At 42.9% G+C, this 24429-nt stretch overlaps 2 protein-coding genes and 1 non-coding gene across 3 annotated transcripts in view; 1 reads left to right on the forward strand and 2 right to left on the reverse strand.

Annotated features, from left to right (window-relative positions):
* PTPRD (protein tyrosine phosphatase receptor type D) overlaps positions 1-24429 on the reverse strand; it is a 1393726-nt gene that overhangs the window by 729705 nt on the left and 639592 nt on the right. The gene's annotated exons all lie outside the window — the stretch shown is intronic.
* On the forward strand, positions 431-6017 carry LOC118667744 (homeobox protein MIXL1-like). The gene is made up of 2 exons (XM_036331507.1): positions 431-1103; positions 5959-6017. Exons 1-2 carry the CDS (start codon positions 431-433, stop codon positions 6015-6017), a joined length of 732 nt encoding a protein of 243 aa, XP_036187400.1.
* LOC118667820 lies at positions 14077-14267 on the reverse strand. Its single transcript, XR_004971405.1, has one exon. It is a non-coding gene; the product is annotated as a U2 spliceosomal RNA (small nuclear RNA).

A 24429-nucleotide genomic window follows, 5' to 3' on the forward strand; every position in this document is an offset into this window, starting at 1 on the left:
AGGAAGGGAGAGAGATAGAGAGTTAGAAACATCGATGAGAGAGAAACATTGATCAGCTGCCTCCTGCACACCTCCTACTGGGGATGTGCTCACAACCAAGGTACATGGCCTTGACTGGAATCGAACCTGGGACCCTTCAGTCCGCAGGCCGACGCTCTATCCACTGAGCCAAACCGGTTAAGGCAAAATGCCTCTTTTTTAGACCCCTCGTAAGGGTAACCACCCTCAAGTGAGCACATAATCTTAGCTAGCCTGTAAGCCAATACAGAAATTTCCCCGCCTTACTTTATCCTACTTTCATATAATCTTCTTTACACGCCCTCATCAGTTCCAACTGTATTTAAAGGGATGCAGACGTGCCTACCAGACTCCAGCTGGCAGGAAGGCAGTTCCCACCCGAGTCCTTGCTGGTGCGTAGGTGCCGTCAGACATGCCCTCCAACAGGCCCGGAGCAATCGGAAGGCGCAGGAGGACCACCTACACCAAAGACCAACTCAAGGTCCTTTTCGAGGCCTTTGAAAAGGACCCATATCCTGATATTACTATCCGCGAAGAACTGGCCAAGCAAATCCAGATTCCTCAGTCAAGAATCCAGGTATGGTTTCAGAACCGCAGAGGCAGAAAACCCAAGAACCCCCAGAAGAGCCCCCAGCGGGAGGCAGACGCTGCGGCTCCCGGATCCTGCCAGGGTGCACGCCCTGCCCCCCACCACGATGGCCGCCAGGGACTTTCCCCGCCGCGTGGCTCCGGCGTCGAAACTCTCCAGAGCTCTGCCAGCCGATTCTCCTGCGGGGCGGAGCATGCCTCTGGGCAAGCAGGCCTCTGGGGGCACGCTGGTGTGCTGGGCGCAAATGCGACCCCTCCCAACCTGGAGACTCCAGCCGAGGCCCTGGGGGAACCTTCTGGGAGTCCCTATTGCTCCCTGTCTTGGGAATTCAGCCCTTCAGCTATGGGTGCATGTTCTGCTCCACAACAGCCCTTCTTCCAGGGAGAAGTTGGTGGCATCAACACTCCTCTGGGGGACCCCGGGCCGCTCATGATACACGGGGACTGCACCCTGCAAGGGCGGGGGCAGCATTTTCCGTCTGATGGGCAGCAGCTATGTGGGGGCTGGCAGCCTCTACCTGATTGGGGGCCAGGGATGGCTCCCCAGCAGCCACTGTTCCAGTACCCTGGAGCCTGGAGGCAGCCTCCTGCTGAGGCCAGATGCGAGGAGGAGGAGGAGGAGGAGGAGGAGGAGGAGGAGGAGGAGGAGGAGGAGGAGGAGGAGGAGGAGGAGGAAGAGGAGGAGGAGGAGGAGGAGGAATAAAAAGCAAAGCAAAGCAAAACAAAAATCAACACCAAAAAAAAAACCAAAAAGAAAAAAGAGAAAAAAAAGAGTTCTGGATGGGTCCATTACTTGGAAAAGACATGCATGCTGCGGAAAGACCAAGGACAGGACAGGCTTTGAATTGGTTGCTGTGCCCAGACGCTGACCCCATGGCCTGGGAGTTTGCCTCCGATCGCTGACCATCTCCAGGCCCAGGAAGAGACTGAGCCAGTGATGGCGAACCTATGACACGCGAACTCATTTTTGTTGTTGATTTTTCTTTGTTAAATGTCATTTAAATATATAAAATAAATATCAAAAATATAAGTCTTTGTTTTACTATGGTTGCAAATATCAAAAAATTTCTCTATGTGACATGGCACCAGAGTTAAGTTAGGGTTTTTTCAAAATGCTGACACGCTGAGCTCAAAAGGTTCGCCATCGCTGGTGAGCTGTTGGTAACATCTGAGAAGACAGGCCACCTTGTTATGGGACTTGGAGCTCCTGAAGGACGGACTGCAGACCCTCCCTTCCGCTTCCAGGTTACATTTTCAGCAGGTGGCTGTCTTCTCCCTCATGGTGAGGACGTGAGAGCAGAATCCAGGGTGACCGACTGCTCTCCCATACTGCCTTCATTATTGGAATAAGGGGTAAGTACGGAGACCCTGCGGGCTGCCTGGACCGGGGGTTCCTGGGGCTGGAGTCGGGACTTTTTTTTGCAGCGCTGTCAGGAATATTCCTTGGAAATCCACTCTCAGCCCCAGCAATCCCAGTCCTTCCACTTAGGTTGAATCCAGCATTGTTGTATGACACAAGAAGCATTTACTGCCTCTAGTCTGGGCAAACCAGATCAGGTCCGGGTGGCAAGACACCTCCAGCGGTTTTTGGCTGGTCCGCGAGCCCGTAGTCTGATCTGCTCTGGGAGGAAAGGCATGGCTCTGCTTCAGTGATTTATTTATTTATTATTATTATTTTATTTCGAAGAGAAAGGGAGAGGGAGAGAGAGAAATCTCAATGAGAGAGAATAATAGATTAGCTGCCTCACATCAGGGACTGAGCCCACAACCCGGGCCTGTGCCCTGACCAGGATCCAACCGTGACCTTCTGATTCCTAGGTCCACGCTCAACCACGCAGCCACGCCGGCTGGGCTTTTTATTTTCATTTTAAATGCTAGGGCATTCTGAGGTTTCTGGCTGGAAAGACAAGAAACGTGGTGCGAAGCTTTTGTCCGTGGGTAGTGCGAGCCTGTAAATAGTGTACATAGTGTCTCTGTTGATAGTTGCTTTGTGTCTCTGTTGTTTGGTTTATTTTGTCTAAAGATGGGGGTAGGTCCCACTTGGCTGAGGACCGCGACGGCTTGTGGCAGGTTGAACCCATGGCAGGGATTGCAGTCACTTCCCAGCAGCTGCTGAGCGTTCTTTCTCTCCAGGACCTTCCCTGTTCTTCCTCTCAAGGCAAGGCAATGGCAGCCCCCGATGCTTAGCTAGTGAGAGTTCGTGTGTGCCTGTAATGTAACTATGGTGACAGGCGTTCTTTGCTTTCTTATCTTTTGGAGACTTGGTTTGCTCTTCACTGTTTTATGAACACTGGGAATCCTCCGTCTCTGTTTTTTGGGCTTTGTGCCACTCAGAACTTGTGACGGTAATTTGCTATACAGGTTGGTGTGAGAGGAGATTCTAAGGCTAGTGTCCCAGTCCCTCCTTTTGAGAATACTCATTTTATTTTATTTTAGAGATTTTTTTATTTCTGTTTTAAAATGGGATAATATCTCTTCTTATATGCAAGGTTTTATGTTGTTACATCATAAGGATTCTACTCAGAAAGAAAAATACGGGAAATAAATATTTTACACAACCTCCCCACCCCCACCAAATTGGCCTTTTCTCCAACCTTCTAAAGGTTGTCAAGATTATGTTATCCCTGTTATAAAATTTGCCAAGAAAATGCCTTCAGTAATAATTGACTTTAAAATCTCATAGACAGTTGTTAAGACATAATGAATAGATTTCACTAAAATGAAAGGTTTTGATAAAGTTTTACAATATAATTATATTTACCTAAACATAGTTTTCCAGTCTTTGGTAACTTAAGTAACCTAAAACTTTGGAATCTTGCTGAGTTAAAGGATAAGAATTATTTAAGAATCTTGGTATTTTAAAATAACAGCCCAGCCGTTGTGGCTCAGTGTTTGAGCATTGACCTATGAACCAGGAGGTCATAGTTCGGTTCCTGGTCAGGGCACATTCCCTGGTTGTGGGCTCCATCCCCAGTGGGCAGCATGCAAAAGGTTCTTTCTCATCATTGGTGTTTCTGTCTCTCTCTCTCTCCCTTCCTCTATGAAATCAATGAAAATACATTTAAAGAGAAAAACAAAACAGTGTTTTTTTTAAAAAAGAAAAGAAAAGAAATAACAGGATACTGAGATATTGATTGATCTGAGTTTGCCTGCATTTGGCTTCTTATTTCAGAGAAGCTGGAAAAGGAATTTAGATCTGTTAACGAATATATCTTACATTTTATTAGAAATACTAGAGGCCCAGTGCACAAAAATTTGTGCACTCGGGGGTAGGGGGTCTCTCAGCCCGGCCTGTGCCCTTTCGTCATCTGGGACCCCTCGGGGGTGACCACTTGCTGGCTTAGGTCTGCTCCCTGGGGGATCAGGCCTAAGATGGCAATCAGAAATCTGCCTGGCAGCCCTCGGGGGATGTCCACTTGCCAGCAGGGAGCAGACCTAAGCTGCAGTTGGACATCCTTAGCGCTGCTGAGGAGGCAGGAGAGGCTCCCACCACCACCGCTGTACTGGCAGCCATCAGACTGGCTTGTGGTTGAGCAGAGCTCCCCCCTGTGCGAGTGCACTGACCACCAGGGGGCAGCTCCTGCATTGAGCATCTGCCTCCTGTTGGTGAGTGTGTGTCATAGTGACCAGTCATTCCCAGTGTTTCTGCTGTTAGGGTCAGTTTTCATATTACCCTTTTACTATATAGGATAGAGGCCTGGTGCATGGGTGGGGGCCGACTGGTTTGCCCTGAAGGGTGTCCCGGATCAGGGTAGGGGTCCCGCTGGGGTGCCTGGTCAGCCTGGGTGAGGGGCTGATGGCTGTTTGCAGCTGGTCACACCCCCTTCAGGGTGGGGGTCCCCACTGGGGTGCCTGGCCAGTCTGGGTGAGGGGCTGAGGGCCGTTTTCAGGCTGGCGGGCAACTGAAGCTCCCAGCCTCTTTTCTTTTTTTCTTTTTTTTTTATTCTGGGATTTATTTACCTTCTATAGTTGTCACTGGAGCTGAGAGCCGGCTCTAGCTCAGAGGCCCTGGCTGGCTGAAAGCAGGTATTTGGGGGTTGTTTAGCTTCTATAATTGAAACATTGTTGCTTCTGGAGCTCAGAGCCGGGCCATGGCAGGTGGGGAACCTTGGCTTCCTCTATCACTGGAGCAAGCAAGCCTCCTGCTTGCTTCAGCTGCGTGGCTGCCGGCTGCCATCTTTGTTGGCAGTTAATTTGCATATCCTGCTGATTAGCCAATGGGAAGCTTAGCAGAGGTATGGTTAATTACCATGTTTGTCTATTATTAGATAGGATATCTCTTAAAAATGTGAGTGTTCTGCTAATCTGAGGAATGTTAATTACTTGTCACCTAAAAATTAAGGTTTCTAAGAGTTAAGAATTCTAAATAATTAGAAAGAAGTTGAATGGTTTTGGTAAGAGAGGCATGAGGTATGAAGATGCATTTGGAAGGAAAAGAGAAAAGAGAGTTGTTCTATAGCTGGTTATTTCTGAATGGGTAAGATGGTTTGTGAAAGTTGTAGAAAGGTTTGAAAAGTCATAGGAGGGTTGTGAAGAGAAATCTTAAAAGGAAATTATAGGTATACTGAATAATAAATATAATTAGATAAATGAATCTAAAGTAAAATAATTTGTTTGCTTCCTTTCTAGTCTGTATGGATGAAAAGGGGCCCCGTGCTAATTTGGCAAGCTCAGGGAAGGCCTGCATGACAGCCTTACAACCACTAAGGATAGTCTGAAATTAAAATCTTTCCTTAAAAAGCAGTTTATAGTGGGTAGTCATGTCTTAGGCCAGTAACTTCCCTGATAAAGATGAACTTTTATATTAACTGAGCCTATTGTTTTTTCTCATCTATGATAATTTGTAACTTCTCTTTTTCCCTCAGGGCTCAACCAATGCACCAGGGTGGAGACCACAAATCCTGTATCCACTTATGTAAAAGAAGCATGTATATATCATTTTACTTCCTTTGCAGGAATTTTATCTTGTTAAGTATTGACTAACTATCCTGTGCCCACCCATGTAAAAGAAGCATGTATCTAAAAGGAAAAGTATTTCCTGTATTTACCTAGGAAGCAAAGGTTTTACATATTTTTGAAATAATAATGTTACTCAGGTACTTGATTACTTAAAAACCTACCTTCTTAATCATAAGAATTGAAATTTTACTGGCCTCTGTTTGTGTTTAATATCTTTGGTTGTCACTTTAAATAAACAAATTACTTAATACTGTTTAATAGTAATAGTAATAGTAATAGTAATAGTAATAGTAATATATAATCTTTTGGTTTAATAAATTTATCAGCCTTCCCAAGGTTTGCATTTTAAAGAAACTTTTTTGACCTGTAATTGGCTTTATGTCATTCCAATAGGCCCTACAATGCCTCAAGGATTTGCTTTCTCGCCTCATAAAGGAAAACCTTATACTTAAGGTACTTGAGAAACTCTGCCAAATAAAGAAATAATAACTATATTATATTTATATATAATTTAAAAATATATATTAATACATATTAAAATGGATGCTCCAGAGGCTATATAAAAAACTTCCCAGTCTATGAAATTCTGAAATAATTTTATTTATAACTCTGATTGTCATTCTGCAAGGTTATATTGCAAAAAGGACAGGATTATATGTAAACTAGAGGCCCGGTGCATGAAACTTGGGCATTGAAGGGGAGGAGGGGAAATGCCCCTCAGCTCGGCCTGCACCATCTCCAATCCAGGACCCCTCAGGGGATGTCCAACTGCTGACTTAGGACCAATCCTAAACTGGCAGCCGGACATCCATCTCACAATCCAGGACCAATGGTTCCTAACGACTCACCTGCCTACCTGCCTAATACCCACAACAGCCCTCCCCTGGAGGCTTGGTCACCCCCAACAGCCTTCCCCTGCAGGCCAGTTCGCCCCCAACTGCCCTCCCCATTAGGCCAGTTTTCCCCCAACTGCCCTCCCCTACCAGCCTGGTTGCCCCCAATGGCCCGCCCCTGCAAGCCTGGTCACCCCCAAATGCCTTCCCCTGCCAGCCTGGTCACCCAACCTGGTCACCCCCAATGGCCCTCCCCTGCAGGCCAGTTCACCCCTAACTGCCCTCCCTTTGCAAGTATGGTTGCCCCAAACAGCCCTCCCCTGCTGGCCAGATTGCCCCCAACTGCCCTCCCCTGCAGGCCAGTTTGCCTCCAGCTGCCCTCTCCTGCAGGACAGTTCGCCCCCAACTGCCCTCCCCTGACAGCCTGATCTCGCCCTTAACTGCTCTCCCCTACAGGGCTGACCACCCCTAACTGCTTCTGCCTTGGCCCCAACCACCATATCTTTGTCCGGAAGAAAGTTGGACATCTGGAAGATAGCCTGTTGATCTGGTCTAATTAGCATATTACTTTTTTTTATTAGTATAGATCAGTGGTCGGAAAACTGTGGCTCGTGAGCCACATGCAGCTCTTTGGCCCCTTGAGTGTGGCTCTTCCACAAAATACCGACTTCTGATAGAGAAAGCAAGATGGAGGCATAGGTAAACACAGGAAATGGCTGCCTCGTACAACCACTTCAAAAATGCAACTAAAAGACAAAACAGACATCATCCAGAACCACAGGAAGGCTGGCTGAGTGGAAATTCTACAACTAGAAAGAAAGAGAAAAGCACACTGAGACTCAGAGGAGGTGCCAAAGTAAAGTGCAGAGGTACGGAGGCCAATGTGGAAAGGGCTGGCAACTGAGGACACGATAGTCTTTGTCAATCAGGAGGGAGTCTCAAGCTCCTGACTGTTCTGAACTCCTGTTCCGGGTGAGTCTCTGGGGACCCAGACTCATATGGGGATAAACTGGACTGTCTGGCATTGGGCAGAACTCGAGGGCGGCTTTCTCTCAGAGGTGCGTGCAGTGATTACTGAGGAGCACTGAGACCTGATTACCAAGGAACACTGAGACCCAGGGACTTCTTAGGGCAGGACTGAGGATAAGCCATATCTGTTTGCTCCGCCCTGTTGATTCCCTGAGACGCCGCCCCACCCAAGCTGTATGCAGAGGTTTTTGCATATGAATGGCCTGGCCCTTTGCAATCTAAAATGACCTAACAAACTGCAGCTGGGTCAGAGAGACACAGAACATCCGAAAAAAGGCCCAAGCCCCACAGCAGCTTGCATTGCTTCACAGCTGGGCCTCATCTGGGCACCTCCAAATCCCAAACAAAGAAGAGGAATCTGCAGATCTCTCCGTAGCTTCTGCTGGGTAGCCTCAGGCAAAGGCTAAGTTAGCACCTCCTTAGAGATCCAAGAGCCAGTGTACCCAGTGGTCAGAGTGGGACCATCCAGTTTAAATCTCCTCAGATCCATAAGGGACACACTCAGGGGACAGACTCAGTGAGCACCAAAGCCCCACTGAAGCAAGTCTTGCCCCAGAAGGGTGTTTCCAGCACAGAAGTTCTCCCACCTTAGACATAGTGAATTCTCAGCCAATTGGCCTCCTAGTGATACCTACAACAATCAAGGCTTAACTACAACAAGACTGTGCACAAAGTCCACGAAGGGGTTCACCAAGAGTGTCCACCTCAGGTAATTGGGGAGGCTGAGCCACTGGACCCTATAGAACATCTAGCACAGAAAGCCACTCTATCAACACAGGGAAGCATAAAAAATGCAGAGACAAAGAAATAGATCACAAATGACAGAAATGGAGGAAAGCAAATGACTGGATATAGAGTTCAAAACCATGGTTATAAAGTTTTCCAAGAATTTTCTAGAAACCGCCAATAAATGCAGTGAGACCCTCAAGAAATCTAGTGAGACCCTCGAGTATATGAAAAAGGACCAGCTAGAAATTAAGCATACGCTGACTGAAATAAAGAATATTATACAAAGTTCCAACAGCAGACTAGAATTGCAAGAATCAAGTCAATGATCTGAAATATGAAGAAGCAAAAAACACCCAACTGGAAAAAAGAAAAAGAAAAAAGAATCCAAAAATATGAAGATAGTGTAAGGAGCCTCTGGGACAATTTCAAGTGTACCAACATCTGAATTATGGGGGTGCCAGAAGAAGAGAGAGAGCAAGATATTGAAAACCTATTTGAAGAAATAATGACAGAAAATTTCCCCTAGCTGGTGAAAGAAATAGACTTACAAGTCCAGGAAGTGCAGAGAACCCCAAACAAAAGGAATCCAAAGACCACACCAAGACACATCATAATTAAAATGCCAAGAGCAAAAGACAAAGAGAGAATCTTAAAAGCAGCAAGAGAAAGACAGTCAGTTACCTATAAGGGAGCACCCATACGACTGTCAGCTGATTTCTCAACAGAAACTATGCAGGCCAGAAGGGAGTGGCAAGAAATATTCAAAGTGATGAATGCCAAGAACCTACAATCAAGATTACTTTACCCAGCAAAGCTATCATTCAGAATTGAAGGCCAGATAAAGAGCTTCACAGATAAGGAAAGGCTAAAGGAGTTCATCACCACCAAACCAGTATTCTATGACATGCTGAAAGGTATCCTTTAAGAGGAAGAAGAAGAAAAAGGTAAAGATACAAATTATGAACAACAAATACACATCTATCAACAAGTGAGTCTAAAAATCAAGTGAATAAAAAATCTTATGAACAGAATAAACTGGTGAATATAATAGAATCAGGGGCATACAAAGGGAGTGGATTCACTATTCTCAGGGGGGTGGGGAAAAGGTGTGGGGGGTGCGGGAAGAGACTGGACAAAAATCGTACACCTATGGATGAGGACAGTGGGGGGTGTAAGGGCAGAGTGTGGGGTGGGAACCGGGTGGAGGGGCGATATGGGGGGAAAAGGAACAACTGTAATAATCTAAACAATAAAGATTTAATTAAAAAAAATACCGACTTCTGCGCAAGGGCTATGAAGTTTCAATCACACTGTACATGTGCGCCCACATGTCGTATTTTGTGGAAGAGCCACACTCAAGGGGCCAAAGATCCGCATGTGGCTTGCGAGCCGCAGTTTGCTGACCACTGGTATAGATTATATTATAATTAAATCTATGAGTATTTCACTGAAAGGTTTTTTTTTTTTTGTCATTTACAGTTATTGTTTTACTTTGATTCATTTGCAGGAAAAATATTACATCTTAGGAAAGATCCATGGAAAGTATTCTGATATTTTTTATTTTATTTTATTTATTTATTTATTTATTTATGTATGTATGTATGTATGTATGTATGTATTTATTTTAAATTACTTATCTCTGAGAATGAACTTTCAGATCATCCCCTCAAACTGCATGACAATTATTAGAACTCTATAGAGTATCTGGATTATTAGAATACTTGCAATAAAAAACAGGAGAAACAATTTGATTATAGGACTGAATGAACTGAAAATAATTCTAGTTTTTGTCTACACCATGGAATACTATGCTACTGTAAAAAGGAGGGAACTCCTACCATTTGCAACAGCATGGATGGAGCTGGAGAGCATTATGCTAAGCAAAATAAGTTAGTAAGAGAAAGATAAACGACACATGATCCCACTCATTTGCAGATTATAATGAATAATATAAACTGATGAACCAAAAGAGATCCAGAGACAGAGAAGCATCGATCAGACCCTTAAACCTCAGAGGGAAGGTAGGGGAGGGTGGGGGTGAGGGGAAGAGATCAACCAAAGGTCTTGTATGCATGCATATAAGCCTAACCAATGGACATGGACAACAGGTGGGTGAGGGCATGAACGGGAGAGGGGTGGGGGGTGGGGACAATGGAGGGTTAAGGACACAGGTAATACCTTAATCAATAAAGAAAAGAAAAAGAAAATATTATTGATTTTTAACTTTTTTGTTTTCCAGATATAAGGAAACTAATTTATTTTCTTAAAGCAGTTTGGTAAATTATACTTCCACTAGAGGCCAAAAATTCATGCATTGGGGGTGTGGGGGGTGTCCCTCAGTGTGTCCTGTACCCTCTCACAATCTGGGATCTCTCAGGTAGTGTCTCTAGGCCTGGCCAGTGATCAGGGCCTATCAGGGCATTCTTTCTCCTTTCTGCTGGCAACTGGCCCCGCCCCCTCTGCTGCCACTGCTTGCCATCTGTGTGGTGCTGCCCCCTTCTCCCTTGACACAGGTCACCTCCCTCTGTGGGCAACAGGCGTGGGGTGCAATTGCTTGGCTGGCCTGGGCCTCCCTCTGCATGGTGATCGATGGCCGGGCCCACACAACAGCCCCAGCATCGCCCTTCCCACCTGCTGCAGTGCAGCCAGCCGGTGGCCTGGGCCTCCCTCTGTGGGGTGATTGATCATGTGGCTACAAGATCGATAGCTCTGCAGATGGAGGCCCTGCCTACCCACCACAGCGCCACCAGCCGGGTAGCCTGGGTCTCTCTCTTTGGGGCTATGAATCATGGGGTGATTGTGGGGTGATAGCAGCCCCCCCGATCAATTGCATCGCACCTGCCTTGGCTGGCCTGGCAACAGTGCATGTCTTAGCGTGGTTGTCTGAAAGATCATCTGGACGGTCATTCTGCTGCTTGGTCAATTCGTATATTATGCTTTTATTATAGACTAGAGGCCCAGTGCACAAAATTCATGCGAGGGGGAGTGGTTCCCTCAGCCCAGCCTGGACCCTCTCACAATCTGGGACGGCTGGCTCCTAACTGCTTGCCTGCCTGCCTGATCTCCCCTAACCGCCTCTGCCTTGGCCCCTACACCTGGGACCCAGGCTTCCCTCCTCCAGCTGGCTGCAGGCAGCTTTACCCCAGCTTTGTCAGGAAAGATGTCCAGGACGTCAGTGGGTCTATACGGTCTAATTAACATATTGCCCTTTTATTAGTATAGATAATCAATATTGAGACATTTGTATTTTTCCCCCTACCTGACCCCTCCAGAATTTGGAAATTCTTAATGAGTGAGTGCTGGAGGCTAAAGAACAGTAGTTAGCATAATAAATGGGAGAAGTTCGTCAGAAGGCTGATGGACATCTTCAGCAGGGCTAAAGATCTGCATATTATTACCTGCTGCCAAACAGCTGAGGGCAATTCCCCTAACCTGATAATCCTTTATTGTTTACCAAACCTTACCTTTGATATGTATATCTGCTTTGCTAAAGGGCAAAATGTGTTACTAAAAAGCCTTGGGTCTGGAGATTCAGGGAGCCACCCACGAGAGGTTGAAGCCTCCACCTGGTTCCCCCAAATGCTTTCCAAATTTATATTTCTTGTCTAGTCTCTTTTCATTTATGCGTAGCCCTTGTCCAGATTCCTGAACCCTTGCTGTGGAAAGACTTCAGCAAGTGAATATTACTGTTCTCATGGCAATGTATTTGTTTGCATAAATCCAATAAGAATACGATTTCTTCATAACAGGACATAAGCCAGTTTCCAATTGTGTTTTTATTAACTAAGACTTTGACTGGAATGTCATGTCTGAGAGAGATATGCCAGGACTCTGGATGTCACCAGAAAGCTCTAAGGAATGAAGATTGACTTTGAAGCCAATAAGCCCCTTGGATAAATAGCCTATATTTGCCCAGGAAGCAAAGATTTTATATATTGAAATGGTCACATGGTTCATTGCAGTCTTTCCAGGTAAGAAACAAAGGTTGCTTTCCTGACAGATAGCAAGAAGGAACCTCAAGATACCTGTGGGGATCTCAAAGATTTGAATTTACCCCAACTTATAGGCATTGCAACTAAAGACTGATGGCAACCGTGTGGCTTGGCTTCTTTGCCCTTAGAAGAAACTTTCTTGAGATTCCAGCAAAGCAGATTTAAAAAGCCTATATAATGAATTGCTATTCCTGTTGTGTTTATGCAAATAATCAGGCCAAACTGGAACTCAACTTCTACAGTAAATAAATTAGTCTTGATATGGCTCTTTGATAAAAATGAGGGTAATCTTAGGGAGAAAAATTGTGTTTCAGTGGCAATCATAATACCCAATTGTAGGTAATGAATTCCATGTAGTTACTAGTAATTGTGTTCAAAGTTTTGTTTTAAGGTTGTGTCTGTGTATGCCATACAGACTCCAGCACCTGTTGACATCACCAGAAATGTTCTAACTGTAGAGTCTGAGTGTCACTGTTGTTTTGTTCCAGCAGAAGCTTTATGTCTAGAAATCTTCTCAATCCATTTATGATTTACTGCATACATTAATCTTTATGTTTTGTGTTCTGTTTCATGGACTGTATGCCTATGTCTCTGCTTACCTACTTGCTTACTCACATAGTATGGGCCTCACTATAGAAGCCATCTATTATCACTGTGTCCTAAAAATAGAACTCTACAGTCCTAGCTGGTTTGGCTCAGTGGATAGAACATCGGCCTGCAGACTGAAGGGTCCCGGGTTTGATTCCTGTCAAGGGCACATTCCCAGGTTGAGAGCTCAATCCCAGTAGGGGGTGTGCAGGAGGCAGCTGATCAATGATTCTCTCATCACTGATGTTCTCTTCTCTCTCTGGCTTTCTCTCTCTCTCTGCCCCCCCCCCCCTCTCTGAAATCAATCAAAATATATTTAAAAAAAAATAAGACTCTACAGTTTGTACTTAAAATTGAGTCAATGAAACATGGATGGGCTAATGTCTTCACTTAAAACTGCCTTCCCCTTTTTGGCTTTCTCCTTCACTTGTTGGACAGGGAGGACTTCAGGACTCCACCCCCACCCCTTCTCCACCCCCATTAGCAGAAAGAAGTTACAGGAGAGACCCTTTTTCCTGAAAGAATTCAGAGCCAAAATCCATAAGTGGAAATACAATAGGCCAGGACTAATGCAGTTCAACAAGACATCTCCCATATAAAACTAATCACATGACTATGAGATGATATTACCAAAAGAGGGAAATGTTAACAGGGAAGGGCATATAATAAGAATAGAGCCACAGTTGTTTAATAATCACTAACTATAGATGAGTTTTCTGACAGAAAATGGAGGATGAAACAAGGCTGTAAAAAGAAGATGCCTACATGGGTCTACTTTGAGAAGAGACCAAGGACAGGATACACTTTGATTTGGTTGCTATGCCTGGACCCTGACCCGGTCAGGGAGTTTTTCTTACTAATGCTGATAATTCTCTGATCCCAGGAATGGGCTGAGCTGTTTGTAACATAGAAGATTAGCCACCTTGTTATCGGACTTCAGGAGCTCAAAGTCTGGACTGCAGACCCTTCCCTCCCCTTTCCATGTTATAGTTATCTTCTCCCTCATCTGCCAACTGGCAAGGGGGTGAGTAGAATTTCCAGGGTGATCGACTCTTCTCCCCATACTGCTGGCATTATTGGAATAAACACTCATCTATGATTCGACCCTGTCTCTGCTTCATTTGGCTCTAGTGACAGGCTGCCTTAGACTGTTTGTGTCCAATTTCAGTTCCTCTGCACATTTAACACTATACACAATGGAAGTGGGGTGAGACTTGTGGATTATGGCATGGAGAGCTCTCACAGACATCTCTCAGGGCAGAGGACCTAAGGGGTTTCCTTAGATGGGAGAAACGGGATTTTAAAAATCTGTCCTGCCATTTTTTTGTTTGGTTGGGTTTTTTTGGTGCACTGTTCCCAGAGGGACTGCAATACTGGGTCAATGCGTGGAGTGGACAGAGCAAGCTCCTATTCCAACTCCCAGCTTCAAAAATCCATTTAATATACTGTCCTCAGATAGAGGACATATCAGATATTAAACTGATAAGAACAGATACTACACTTGATCTTAGCCAAAAGGCCGAGAAGCAATGTCCTGCCTTTTATTGACTTGTAAACATGGAGCACATACAATGTTCTGTAAACCCTTGGAGAGAAGGGTTTGGAGGTCAGGGTGAAGGGCTGCTATGTGAAACTATATCTGGCCATCAATACAACGTGGCATTCAGATCTTAAAAATAAGAAATGCAAAATCATCAGCTGCCTGAGCATTTTCTTTTTCTTTCTTTCTTTCTTTCTTTCTTTCTTTCTTTCTTTCTTTCTTTCTTTCTTTCTTTCTTTCTTTCTTTCTTCTTCCTTCCTTCCTTCCTTCCTTCCTTCCTTCCTTCCTTCCTTTCTTTCTTTCTTCTTTCTTTCTTCTTTCTTTCTTTCTTTCTTTCTTTCTTTCTTTCTTTCTTCTTTCTTCCTTTCTTTCTTTCTTTCTTTCTTTCTTTCTTTCTTTCTTTCTTTCTTTCTTTCTTTTTATTTTCTTTTTTAATGTTTTTATTGATTTCAGAGAGGGAGAGAGAGAAACATCAATGATGAGAATCATTGATTGGCTGCCTCCTGTATACCCCCTACCGGGGATTGAGCCTGAAACTGGAGCATGTGCCCTGATCAAGAATCAAACAGGTGACCTGGTTCATAGGTTGATGCTCAACCACTGAGCCACCCTGGCTGGGTTGCCTGAACATTTTTGATCTTGCTTCCTGTCATGTCAGTTTGGTTCAGATAAACTTATAAAAATTCTCTACACATTTGGACAACCCTACATTGATAGGAGTCTTAGCCAAGAACTTAGAAGAGCAGAGGAAAAATTATGTCCTCCCCTACATAGGCCATACAGTGCCTGCCACAAGTACTTAATTCTGCTGTTGGGACATCAAAGCAACCAGACATAGCAAATGAATGAGTGGCTGTGTTCTGATAAAACTTTTCTTATGAGCATTGAAACTCTAAATTCATATAATTTTCATGTGCTATAAAATAATCTTTTGAAAAAACATAAATATTTAAAAGTATATAATCACTTCTTAGCTCACAGGCTTTACAAAATAGGTGATGAGTAGATTTGGCCAATGGGCCAGTGTGCCAGTCCCTGAGATGCATGATGAAGTCCTGGTTTTTATTTACACTGCATTCATACTCAGGTGTTTTGTCAAGGCTGGTGGTAATAAGGTTTGTAAAAGGGTTATTTCTAAAGCCACAAACGCCCACTGTCATTTTCATTGAATGCCCTACTGTCAACCAAAACAAGTGCTGGAAGAACTATTTTGGATAGTATCTTCTTAGGGCCTTAAAGATACCTTTTCATAGTGAATTGCACTGAATGATTGGTGCTCAGTGTCTCTTACTTTCTGCCTCATTGATATCAAACAACTCATTAATTTATTCACTTAGTCATTCTTTTGTCCATTCTATCATTCTACTTTAAATGCCAGCTGCTTTCTCGAACACAGGTTAGTTAGCCATGACTTCTGAAATGCAAGAAAGTATAATAGCTGTGATACAAACAAGCTGATGTCTGGGTTCTACTGTGATAAGTGTGAGCAGTGAGAAGCGAATTTCAGGACCCCACGGAAGAGAAAGGATGCTTGGCCAGGCAGAAAGTACAATTAAGACTTCAGATAAACAAATCTGTTTGAGACATTTGAAGAAAAATACACTTATTGCCAAAAGCCTCAGTTAATACACGTTCTATTTATTTATACAATAGTGTACCAATTGCCTGTATATTCTATAGTTGTAGAATTTTAAAAACAAAAGACATCTGACTAGTAATCTATTTGGATTCTCAAATTTAATGAGAACAAATGTGACCCTGAGATGAGAAGGGAGAAGTTCAAGGTCATTCAATTCTTATTAATCAAAGTTCTTCAGTGCCACTTCAGTATTGTTTCTACTACACTAAGCATTCCTTGCCTCTTTCATGGATTTTTACTAATTGCACATTGTTTATTTCCTCTTTTCTATGCAGATTATCTAAGTCAACTTTCAGAGTTCTTGTTTCTTCAGAGATACCTTAATGATTGTAGTTGACAAAAATTGAGAAAGTGCAATAATAACGCTCAAATGATGTTAACCTTTTTTGGGTTTTTCTGCTGATCTGAAGGAAAAATACAATTACCTCAGCTCTTAGACTCAGCATATTGCATTCTTCATGCCAGGTTACTCCATAAATGTAATTATCATCATTTGTGGTTCTCACAAGATTATAGGGACTGAGTACTTCATCAACTAAGATCAGAATTTCCTGTGGCACAAAACAAGACACGTGGATAATGATCTGGAAGGGTGGCTTAAACATACTGAATGAGAGAGCTACACACTGAAAATGTTCAGGGGATTATCAGTTTAGCTTTTCAAATCCATTCAACTGAAGTGAAACTGATGTGGCTCAGTACTATTTTGGGGTTTAAACTTTTACATTTCAGACTTCCTGCTCTTTAAGGCTTCTACCCTTTAGTGCATCAGAGCAGGGTCCACATTCTTTCCTTGCCTTTCCCCCCAACCCCAGTGATGGTGCACATTTTCCCACTCCACCCAGGTTCTTCCAGATACTTGAGGGAGACACACAGGTCCCTAAGGCAGAAGCTCTAGAGACACAGGATTCTAGAGTTTTGTGCTTTCCTTCAGGACATCACTTAGAAAAGTGGGGTATATGGCTAGGATCCCAGAAGAATTTCAAGGGACTGAGCACTGCAACTACAACTTAAGCAGTTCTGTGTGAAGCATTCATTACTCATTGTGATGATTGTTATTACTTAGGCGGTTATTGTTATATTCCAGGGCTTCCAGCACATTATTTCATTTAATCACCACACAATCCTATAAAACAGTTACATCAATAACAATAAAAAATAATAATGGGTTTGTGCTCCTGGCTATGTTTTAGAGCTTCTTCTAAGTGTTTTAGTATTTTACATGTATTAATTTATTTAATCTTCCCAGCATCCATAAGAGTTATTATTACCATTTTGAAACTTGAAATTATAGTTACATAATATGCTTAATGCCACAACTAATAAATGGCAGAACAAAGTTTGGAACCTAGACAGCCTGATTCTGGAGGTCACATATTCAACCACTGTACTGCAGAGAAACTGTCATAAAAGGCAGCCAATGGAGGGAATGTATCTTTACTCCCACACTCTTCCATAGGCAAAAAGAGTCTTATCTGCAGGGCCCTACTAACTTGAATAGGGGTATCATTTAACAAAAGAATTCAAGTCACTGAGCAAATGCTATGGTTGGTGGATCAAATGTTCAACAAGATATATATATATAATTTTTTCCCCAGTATATAACTGTTTTCTCCACTTATTTTGTCCTGAAATCTATGCCTTATCCATCCCCATGGATTTGAGTTGTTAGGTAGTCTTTCTTATTATCCTTGAAAATACTTCTGCATAGAAGAAAGTGATTATCTGTCTAAACATCCATCTATCCATATTCTGTGTTAATTTAATCTCCACCCTATGAGAAGCCTATTGATCTAATGGAGAGAACATACTCCAGGGATAGTCAGCATTTGAAATCTTCTAATCAGAGGCCCGTGTTCCCAAGGTATGCACTTTAGTTATCTTTATCTCTAATATGCTTGTCTGATTAACATTAGAATAGCATAATGGGTATGAGAAATTATTTTTCATTACTAGTATGAGTGACAGAAATATTATGCAAGCTTTCCTGCCCTTGCAGTAATGAAGTATAAGGATCCAGAGACCAGGTTATCTCTATCTTTTGTGATCATGGTATCTCCCCTGCCAGGTAAGTATATCTCTATCTTTTGGAACGGGGCCTATGGCCAGATTCTGAGCACACTTGTCACCACCCTAAATCTTGCTGCTAGAATCTCTGTTGCATATGCCTCCAGCAAGTCTTTCACACAGGGGGATCAAAACAATAAGGAGCTTACAGTTATATGCTTGTTTGCCAATGAATGCCCGAATAATCATCCTTCTCTTAGCCTCGTTCGAGTGCAATATGGTTTTAGGAGAGGACTTAGAACACTTCTCTGCCTCTACTCAATGAACTTTTATTTGGCATAATTGCGAATGGTCTATTGCCTTGGATCAGTTGGCAGTTTGTATGTGCAAGTACACACACGAGTGCATGTGTGCATGCATATGTACACGCTCACACAGGAGAGTGGTAAAATAGAAGGAATAAAGTAGGAAACACAATGGGGCTGCCAACTATTTATATATGGGCTTATTTGTCCTTGTCCCTTAGGTTGGAAAGTTTTTCATCCAGAAATTCCCCTGAATTTCTTACTGGTGAGCAAGCCATTTGTCTTTTGTTCCAGAGATAGTAACACGTTATTTATGATCCACACTTAACTACAGTTGTTCAGCTCTCTGTCACCTCGAGGATTGATGGTTAAAATGCACTCTACGTTAGTCTTCCCTCGTCAGCTTACATGCCTTTATTTGTTCCTTGAAAGCCTGTGCTGTGTATATTTCATGGAAAAATCCGGTTTAAGTGCTCTTCTTTTTACTTTTTATGTGTGACAAATGTTCAAGCCACTTTTCTCCCTCAAAATTTCCATCATTATTGCTTTTTTCCTTTCTTCTAATGTTGCCATGCTTCTTCCCCGTGTCTTTAAAATACGAAAGCCGTTTAATACACAACATAATAAATACTTCTCCAAGCCCTCAGGGCTTGTATCATCCAACATTGTTTCTAAGCCTTTAGAGCCATGGTTTTCTTGAGTTATGGGTTTTCATTTAAAATTTATGTTGTTTGCTTTTGTCTATGTGAATTAAGCATTCTCTACTGAGTATGGTATTTCTTTAACTTTTTTCTTCTTTTTTTTTTTTTTTTAAATATATTTTATTGATTTTTTACAGAGAGGAAGGGAAAGAGATAGAGAGTCAGAAACATCGATGAGAGAGAAACATCGATCAGCCGCCTCCTGCACATCTCCCACTGGGGATGTGCCCGCAACCAAGGTACATGCCCTTGACCGGAATCGAACCCGGGACCTTTCAGTCCGCAGGCTGATGCTCTATCCACTGAGCCAAACCGGTTTTGGCAACTTTTTTCTTCTTACCTTTTGTTTTTATTTTCTTCTCTAGGCTTAGCCATGAACTTTTTCAACTAAGAGTAAAGATATATTGTGAACCAGTAAAAACCTTCATTTGACTCAGTCCAGAGTAAATAAAATAGTATTAATAAGAGAACTTTCATTAGGTTAGATAGGCAATGCTATGCTGCAGCAACAAATAATCCACAGTAACAACAATGATATTATTTCTCCTTCATACAATGTTCACCCAAGGTTGAAGGAAAGTCTAGGACAGCTCTCCTCCATGCAGTGATTCAGGGATCCTGGCTGCGTTCATCGTGTGGTTATACCACTTAAAATACTTGGCCTGTGTTTTCTCCAAGTCAGTGGAAGAGACAGCGGGCCATCTAGTGGATCTTAAGTGCTTCCCATATCGCTCTTCCTCACAGTACATTGTCCAGACCTAGTTGGCAACGCCTGCTTACCTGCAATGGGATTCTGAATACCAGGTAAGTAATGATTGTCTCTGCCTAGTGTTTTCATAGAGGAAGAGCTAAGCGGCTGCTGAGACCTTCTATTAGGAATGTTACCCAGAGCAAAGAAATGCTTAAGTCATCATACTTACGATGAGCATGTATCTACTACCGAGAGCTATCCTTGTAAGTAACTGGCACCTCCACTTAGAGATATGAGTGAGTGGCATCTCATCAAACTAAACTCGGTTTCCCTTTTCCCACCCCCACTCCTTGAAAAGTGCTAAGTATGAGCTATAGTCTTGTATGCCACAGTCAGCCTATTCCTCTCCTTTAGGCAAGAATCATCGTGATGTGGGGGTGGGGCGGGAAGATTTGGTGAGCTACTTTGTTGGTGGCAATAAGTGATGAGGGAAGTCTCCAGCTGGACCCCTGTATCTTTAAGGTTGGATACTGCTATAGATCAGCATCTTGAGAATTTTAAAATAGATTCTCAACGTTGAAACCTTGCTAAGCTTGTTATACCTTATCGATATCTATGTATAGGTTAGAAACAAAGTCCTTAAAAATGCAGTGTCTGTGGATTTTTCTTTGACAATTGCAAGAAGGGGAAAGAAAATCTGGTATGCTCAAGAGTGGTCAAGGAGAGAGGCTTGGGCGTCAGTCAGGTCTGGGCTTAAATTTTCTCACTGTTGCCTATTATCCATTTGATCTTGAGTGAGTTATTTGGCCTCTGAATCCCTTTGAAATAGAAATACAAAGACCTACCTCAGCGGTGGTTGTGAGGATAAAATAAATAAATGTACATTAGCTGTACATGCACTTAGCAGTAAGCATTCAATGAACAGTGGCGATCAGTATAACTGCTAATTTAATAAGCATGACAGTAATAACACAGAGTAAAAGGGAAGAACCATAAGAAAAGGGAGAAGACTATCTAGGCCTGAGATTTCCCTGATTTTAATGTAGAAAGTTTTGTAAGAAGTTTCCTGCAAATATTAATATTTTCTTAATGGTCACAAAACTATTAACCACAGAGCTTAATCTTCCCGAGACCTGAAGCCTCTTTTCATATTCTTCTTGGTTGACATTTTTCCAAATTTTTTCTTTGTCTTTCTGCTAATGGTGGGAGTGGAAATATTTAATACCATTGTCTACTTTCTTTTTGATTTTGCGTAGAGATGGTGGCCTTCCTGATCTGAGTGGGCAAACTTGGGAGTGTGCCAGAAACACTAACCCAGGAACAACTGTAAAGAAAGTGCAGATGTTGAGAATCAATATGTAGACGGAAGATGAGAGAGCTATTGGTACGGAAGCCATGGCCGTAGAGAAAAAGCAATATGCGGTGAATCTGGTAGGACTGAACAAATGAGCTTGGTACACACCAGGAAATCCAAGGAGAAAATATAAAACTTAAGGTTGGGATGTGGACAGGATAGATATTGTGGCTCTTATCACAGAAGGAAATCTGATAGGGGAAGATTAAAAGAAATTTTGCTCTAATCTTAAAGAACTCTAATCTTTTTTTTTTTTTTAGATTATTTTTAAATATATTTTATTTATTTTTTACAGAGAGGAAGGGAGAGGGATAGAGAGTTAGAAACATCAATGAGAGAGAAACATTGATCAGCCGCTTCCTGCACACCTCCTACTGGGGATGTGTCCGCAACCAAGGTACATGCCCTTGACCGGAATCGAACCCAGGACCCTTGAGTCCGAAGGCCGACGCTCTATCCACTGAGCCAAACCGGTTAGGGCAGGACTCTAATCTTAAAGGGCTCTAAATCTTTGCTTGAAGCCTGGCTAGACAGGCTCACTGCCCGATTCCTGGTCAGGACACATGACTGGGTGGCAGACTTGATCCCCAGTAGGGCGCATGCAGGAGGCAGCTGATCAGTGATTCTCTTTCATCATTGATGTTTCTCTCTCTCTCTCCATCTTTCTTCCTCTCTGAATCAATTATATATATATATATATATATATATATATATATATATATATATATATATATAAATCTTTGCTTGAAGGATGATAATATGTGTACTGTTACATCTATGGTATCCTCCAACTCTATCCTTGGTCCCATCTCCATTTCCTTCACTCTCAATACTAGTGACACCCAAATCAAAACCCTGGCACATCTCTCTAGGACAGTTTTCTCAAAGGGTGGTCTCTAGACCAGCCTCTCCAACATCCTCTGGAAACATGACAGAAATGCAAACTATTGGGCCCTGCGTCATAATCAGAAACTCTGGAGCTGAGACTCTAAAACTTGTGTCTGCACAGGCCCTCTTCATTGATTCTGATACACACTAACGTGTAAGAGCAATCGTTACAGAATATACCACAGGGTTTTCACATATCACAGTATTGCTCCGAATGTAACGCATCTCTCCTTCCCCAGTTCTGCTAATATGCCCAGTGCCACTGCTTTTACATAAATGTCTCAAGCTAGTTGCTCGAGCAGAAATCTGAACTTGTCCTCTTCTCCTTGCTCACTCCTCAGATCAAATCTCCAATCGTCCGAAGAGCGTACAGACTCATGCCCCTCTTCTCTCCACCTGTGCAGACCACATCCACTCAGCCTGTGCTATTGAACGGCCTTCTTGCTGAACCACTATTTTGTGCCAAACTATTGAATGTAGGATACATTCTTGTCATTTCTTGTTTTGTAAATGAAGTTTTATTAGAATATGGACATACTCATTTGTTTACGTATTGTCTTTTGCACTATGACAGGCGAGTAGTTGTAACACTGTGTGGCCCACAAAGTCTAAATATTTACTATATGGCCCTTTCCTGGAAAGGTCTGCTGGTCCCTGTGCTAAGTACTGGGTGTACATGCAGAGAAAGATGGATGCCATATATGTCCTCAAGGGATTTCAGTCCAGCAGAAAAACCCCAGAAGATAAAGTGAGCTATTTAGTTATCTGGGTCAGGAGCTTCTGACCTAGCTAGGGGATCAAAAAAGGCTTTGCCGGAGTGAGATGAAGCTGAGTTTCAAAGGATATGCACAGATTCGTCAGACATAGGAAAAAGGAGAAAAGTGTTACAATCAGAGGAATTACCTTCACTTCTTCATTCATTTATTCATTCATATAATTTCTCTCAGTACTTGGTATTGTCCTCAGTACATTCTGCTTTTCAATGTTGTTGACTCTCCAATAATCATTTAATAAGATCCCTTGACTAAGTCTTTAAAGCAGGAACTCACAGATTCCTGCCTTTCTGGAAAGTTCCCCAGGCCACAGTGATTTCTCCTTCTAGAATTAATTAGACACGACATAGCACAGCAGTGAAAACACCTATTTTGAGCACCCAAGACACTCCACATTAAGATGCTAAACAGATTTTTTTCTGAAAGCCCAACACACACTTTGAGAGTTTCCAAAGTAGTGACTATCAGATTGTGGTGCACATCTGCTAACAAGTGGCGTATATAGAGGAGTATTGGTGTAACAAATTTGCCCAAGGGTCTGTGGCAAAATGTATATGCACCACTGGCTTTTCAACGTGAATCAATCGCCTGCGAGGTCTGAAGTGATTTTGGTCATGTGTTCCTCTTTCCCACTGAACATTATTTTTCTCTTTGTAGAAATACTTAAGGAAAACATTTCAAATTTTTTATAAACTCGAAAAACTATATCTGAAGCAATTATAAAGGCATTTACTTACTTTACTTTTTCTCCCCCCCCCCTCTTTTTTATAAAATATATTTGTATTGATTTCAGAGAGGAAGGGAGAGGGAGAGCGAGATGGAAACATCAATGATGAGAGAGAATTATTGATTGGCTGTCTCTTGCATGCCCCCCACTGGGGATTTGAGCCCACAACCCAGGCATAGGCCCTGACTGGCAATCAAACAGTGACCTCCTGGTTCATAAGTTGATGTTCAACCACTGAGCCATACCAGCTGGGCTTTCTCCCCCTTTTTAATTGTATGATACCAACAACAACAAAAAATCTCTTCTCATCAAAGACAGGAGCTTCAGAAGCACTTTTCCTTCCTCTTCTGGTAGAAAAAAAAGGTGTAAAAATGGGAGCCAGGCCACTGTAATTGAGAATTGAGAATCTGTCAATTTGTGGCCAGAGCCATTTCTCTTCTCTTACTGCTGTAACTTTATCTGCTTTTGCTGTTGTCCCTCCATCTCAGGCAAAACACATATCCCATGCCCCTTTCTGCCTACAAAGCTGGAATAATTCCACCTGTTTGTAGCTGGCACTGATCCTCTTTTGGCATGAAAAGTGGAGACACTGGGGCCGTTGAAATGCTGTCTACTTTTCCCACATGTTGCTGGGTGCCCTCCTCCAGCTAATAACTCGCGTCCGTCTACATAGTGCATTTTCACTGCAGGCAGGGATGTCTTTGGATGGCTGTTTAAAAGGTAGAAATAGTTAGGGGATCTGAAAGACTTCATTTCCCCCTCCTCTCCAGCTTCTAACATTCCCCGAGAATCAGATCGCTGACTGCTAGCTGCTTTTCCTCCCACACAGCCTGCGTTCCTTATCACCCGCATTACTCTCAATCTTGTTGCAGATCTAGCTGATTAAAAACACTGGCCTTGAGAAAATTCTCTTTCTTGGAAGGCAATGCTCACAGGGGATTATGTCTGTTTATATTGTAAGGCACTCCCTTCAAAGCCTCTGGCGACTTACTCTCTTGACTGATGCAAACCTCCACTAATTCCCTTTATCCAGATAATCCACTGGCTTCCAATATTCATCAAATGGCA

This window comes from Myotis myotis, unplaced genomic scaffold (genome assembly GCF_014108235.1).
Source record: "Myotis myotis isolate mMyoMyo1 unplaced genomic scaffold, mMyoMyo1.p scaffold_m19_p_12, whole genome shotgun sequence".
NCBI lineage: Eukaryota > Metazoa > Chordata > Mammalia > Chiroptera > Vespertilionidae > Myotis > Myotis myotis.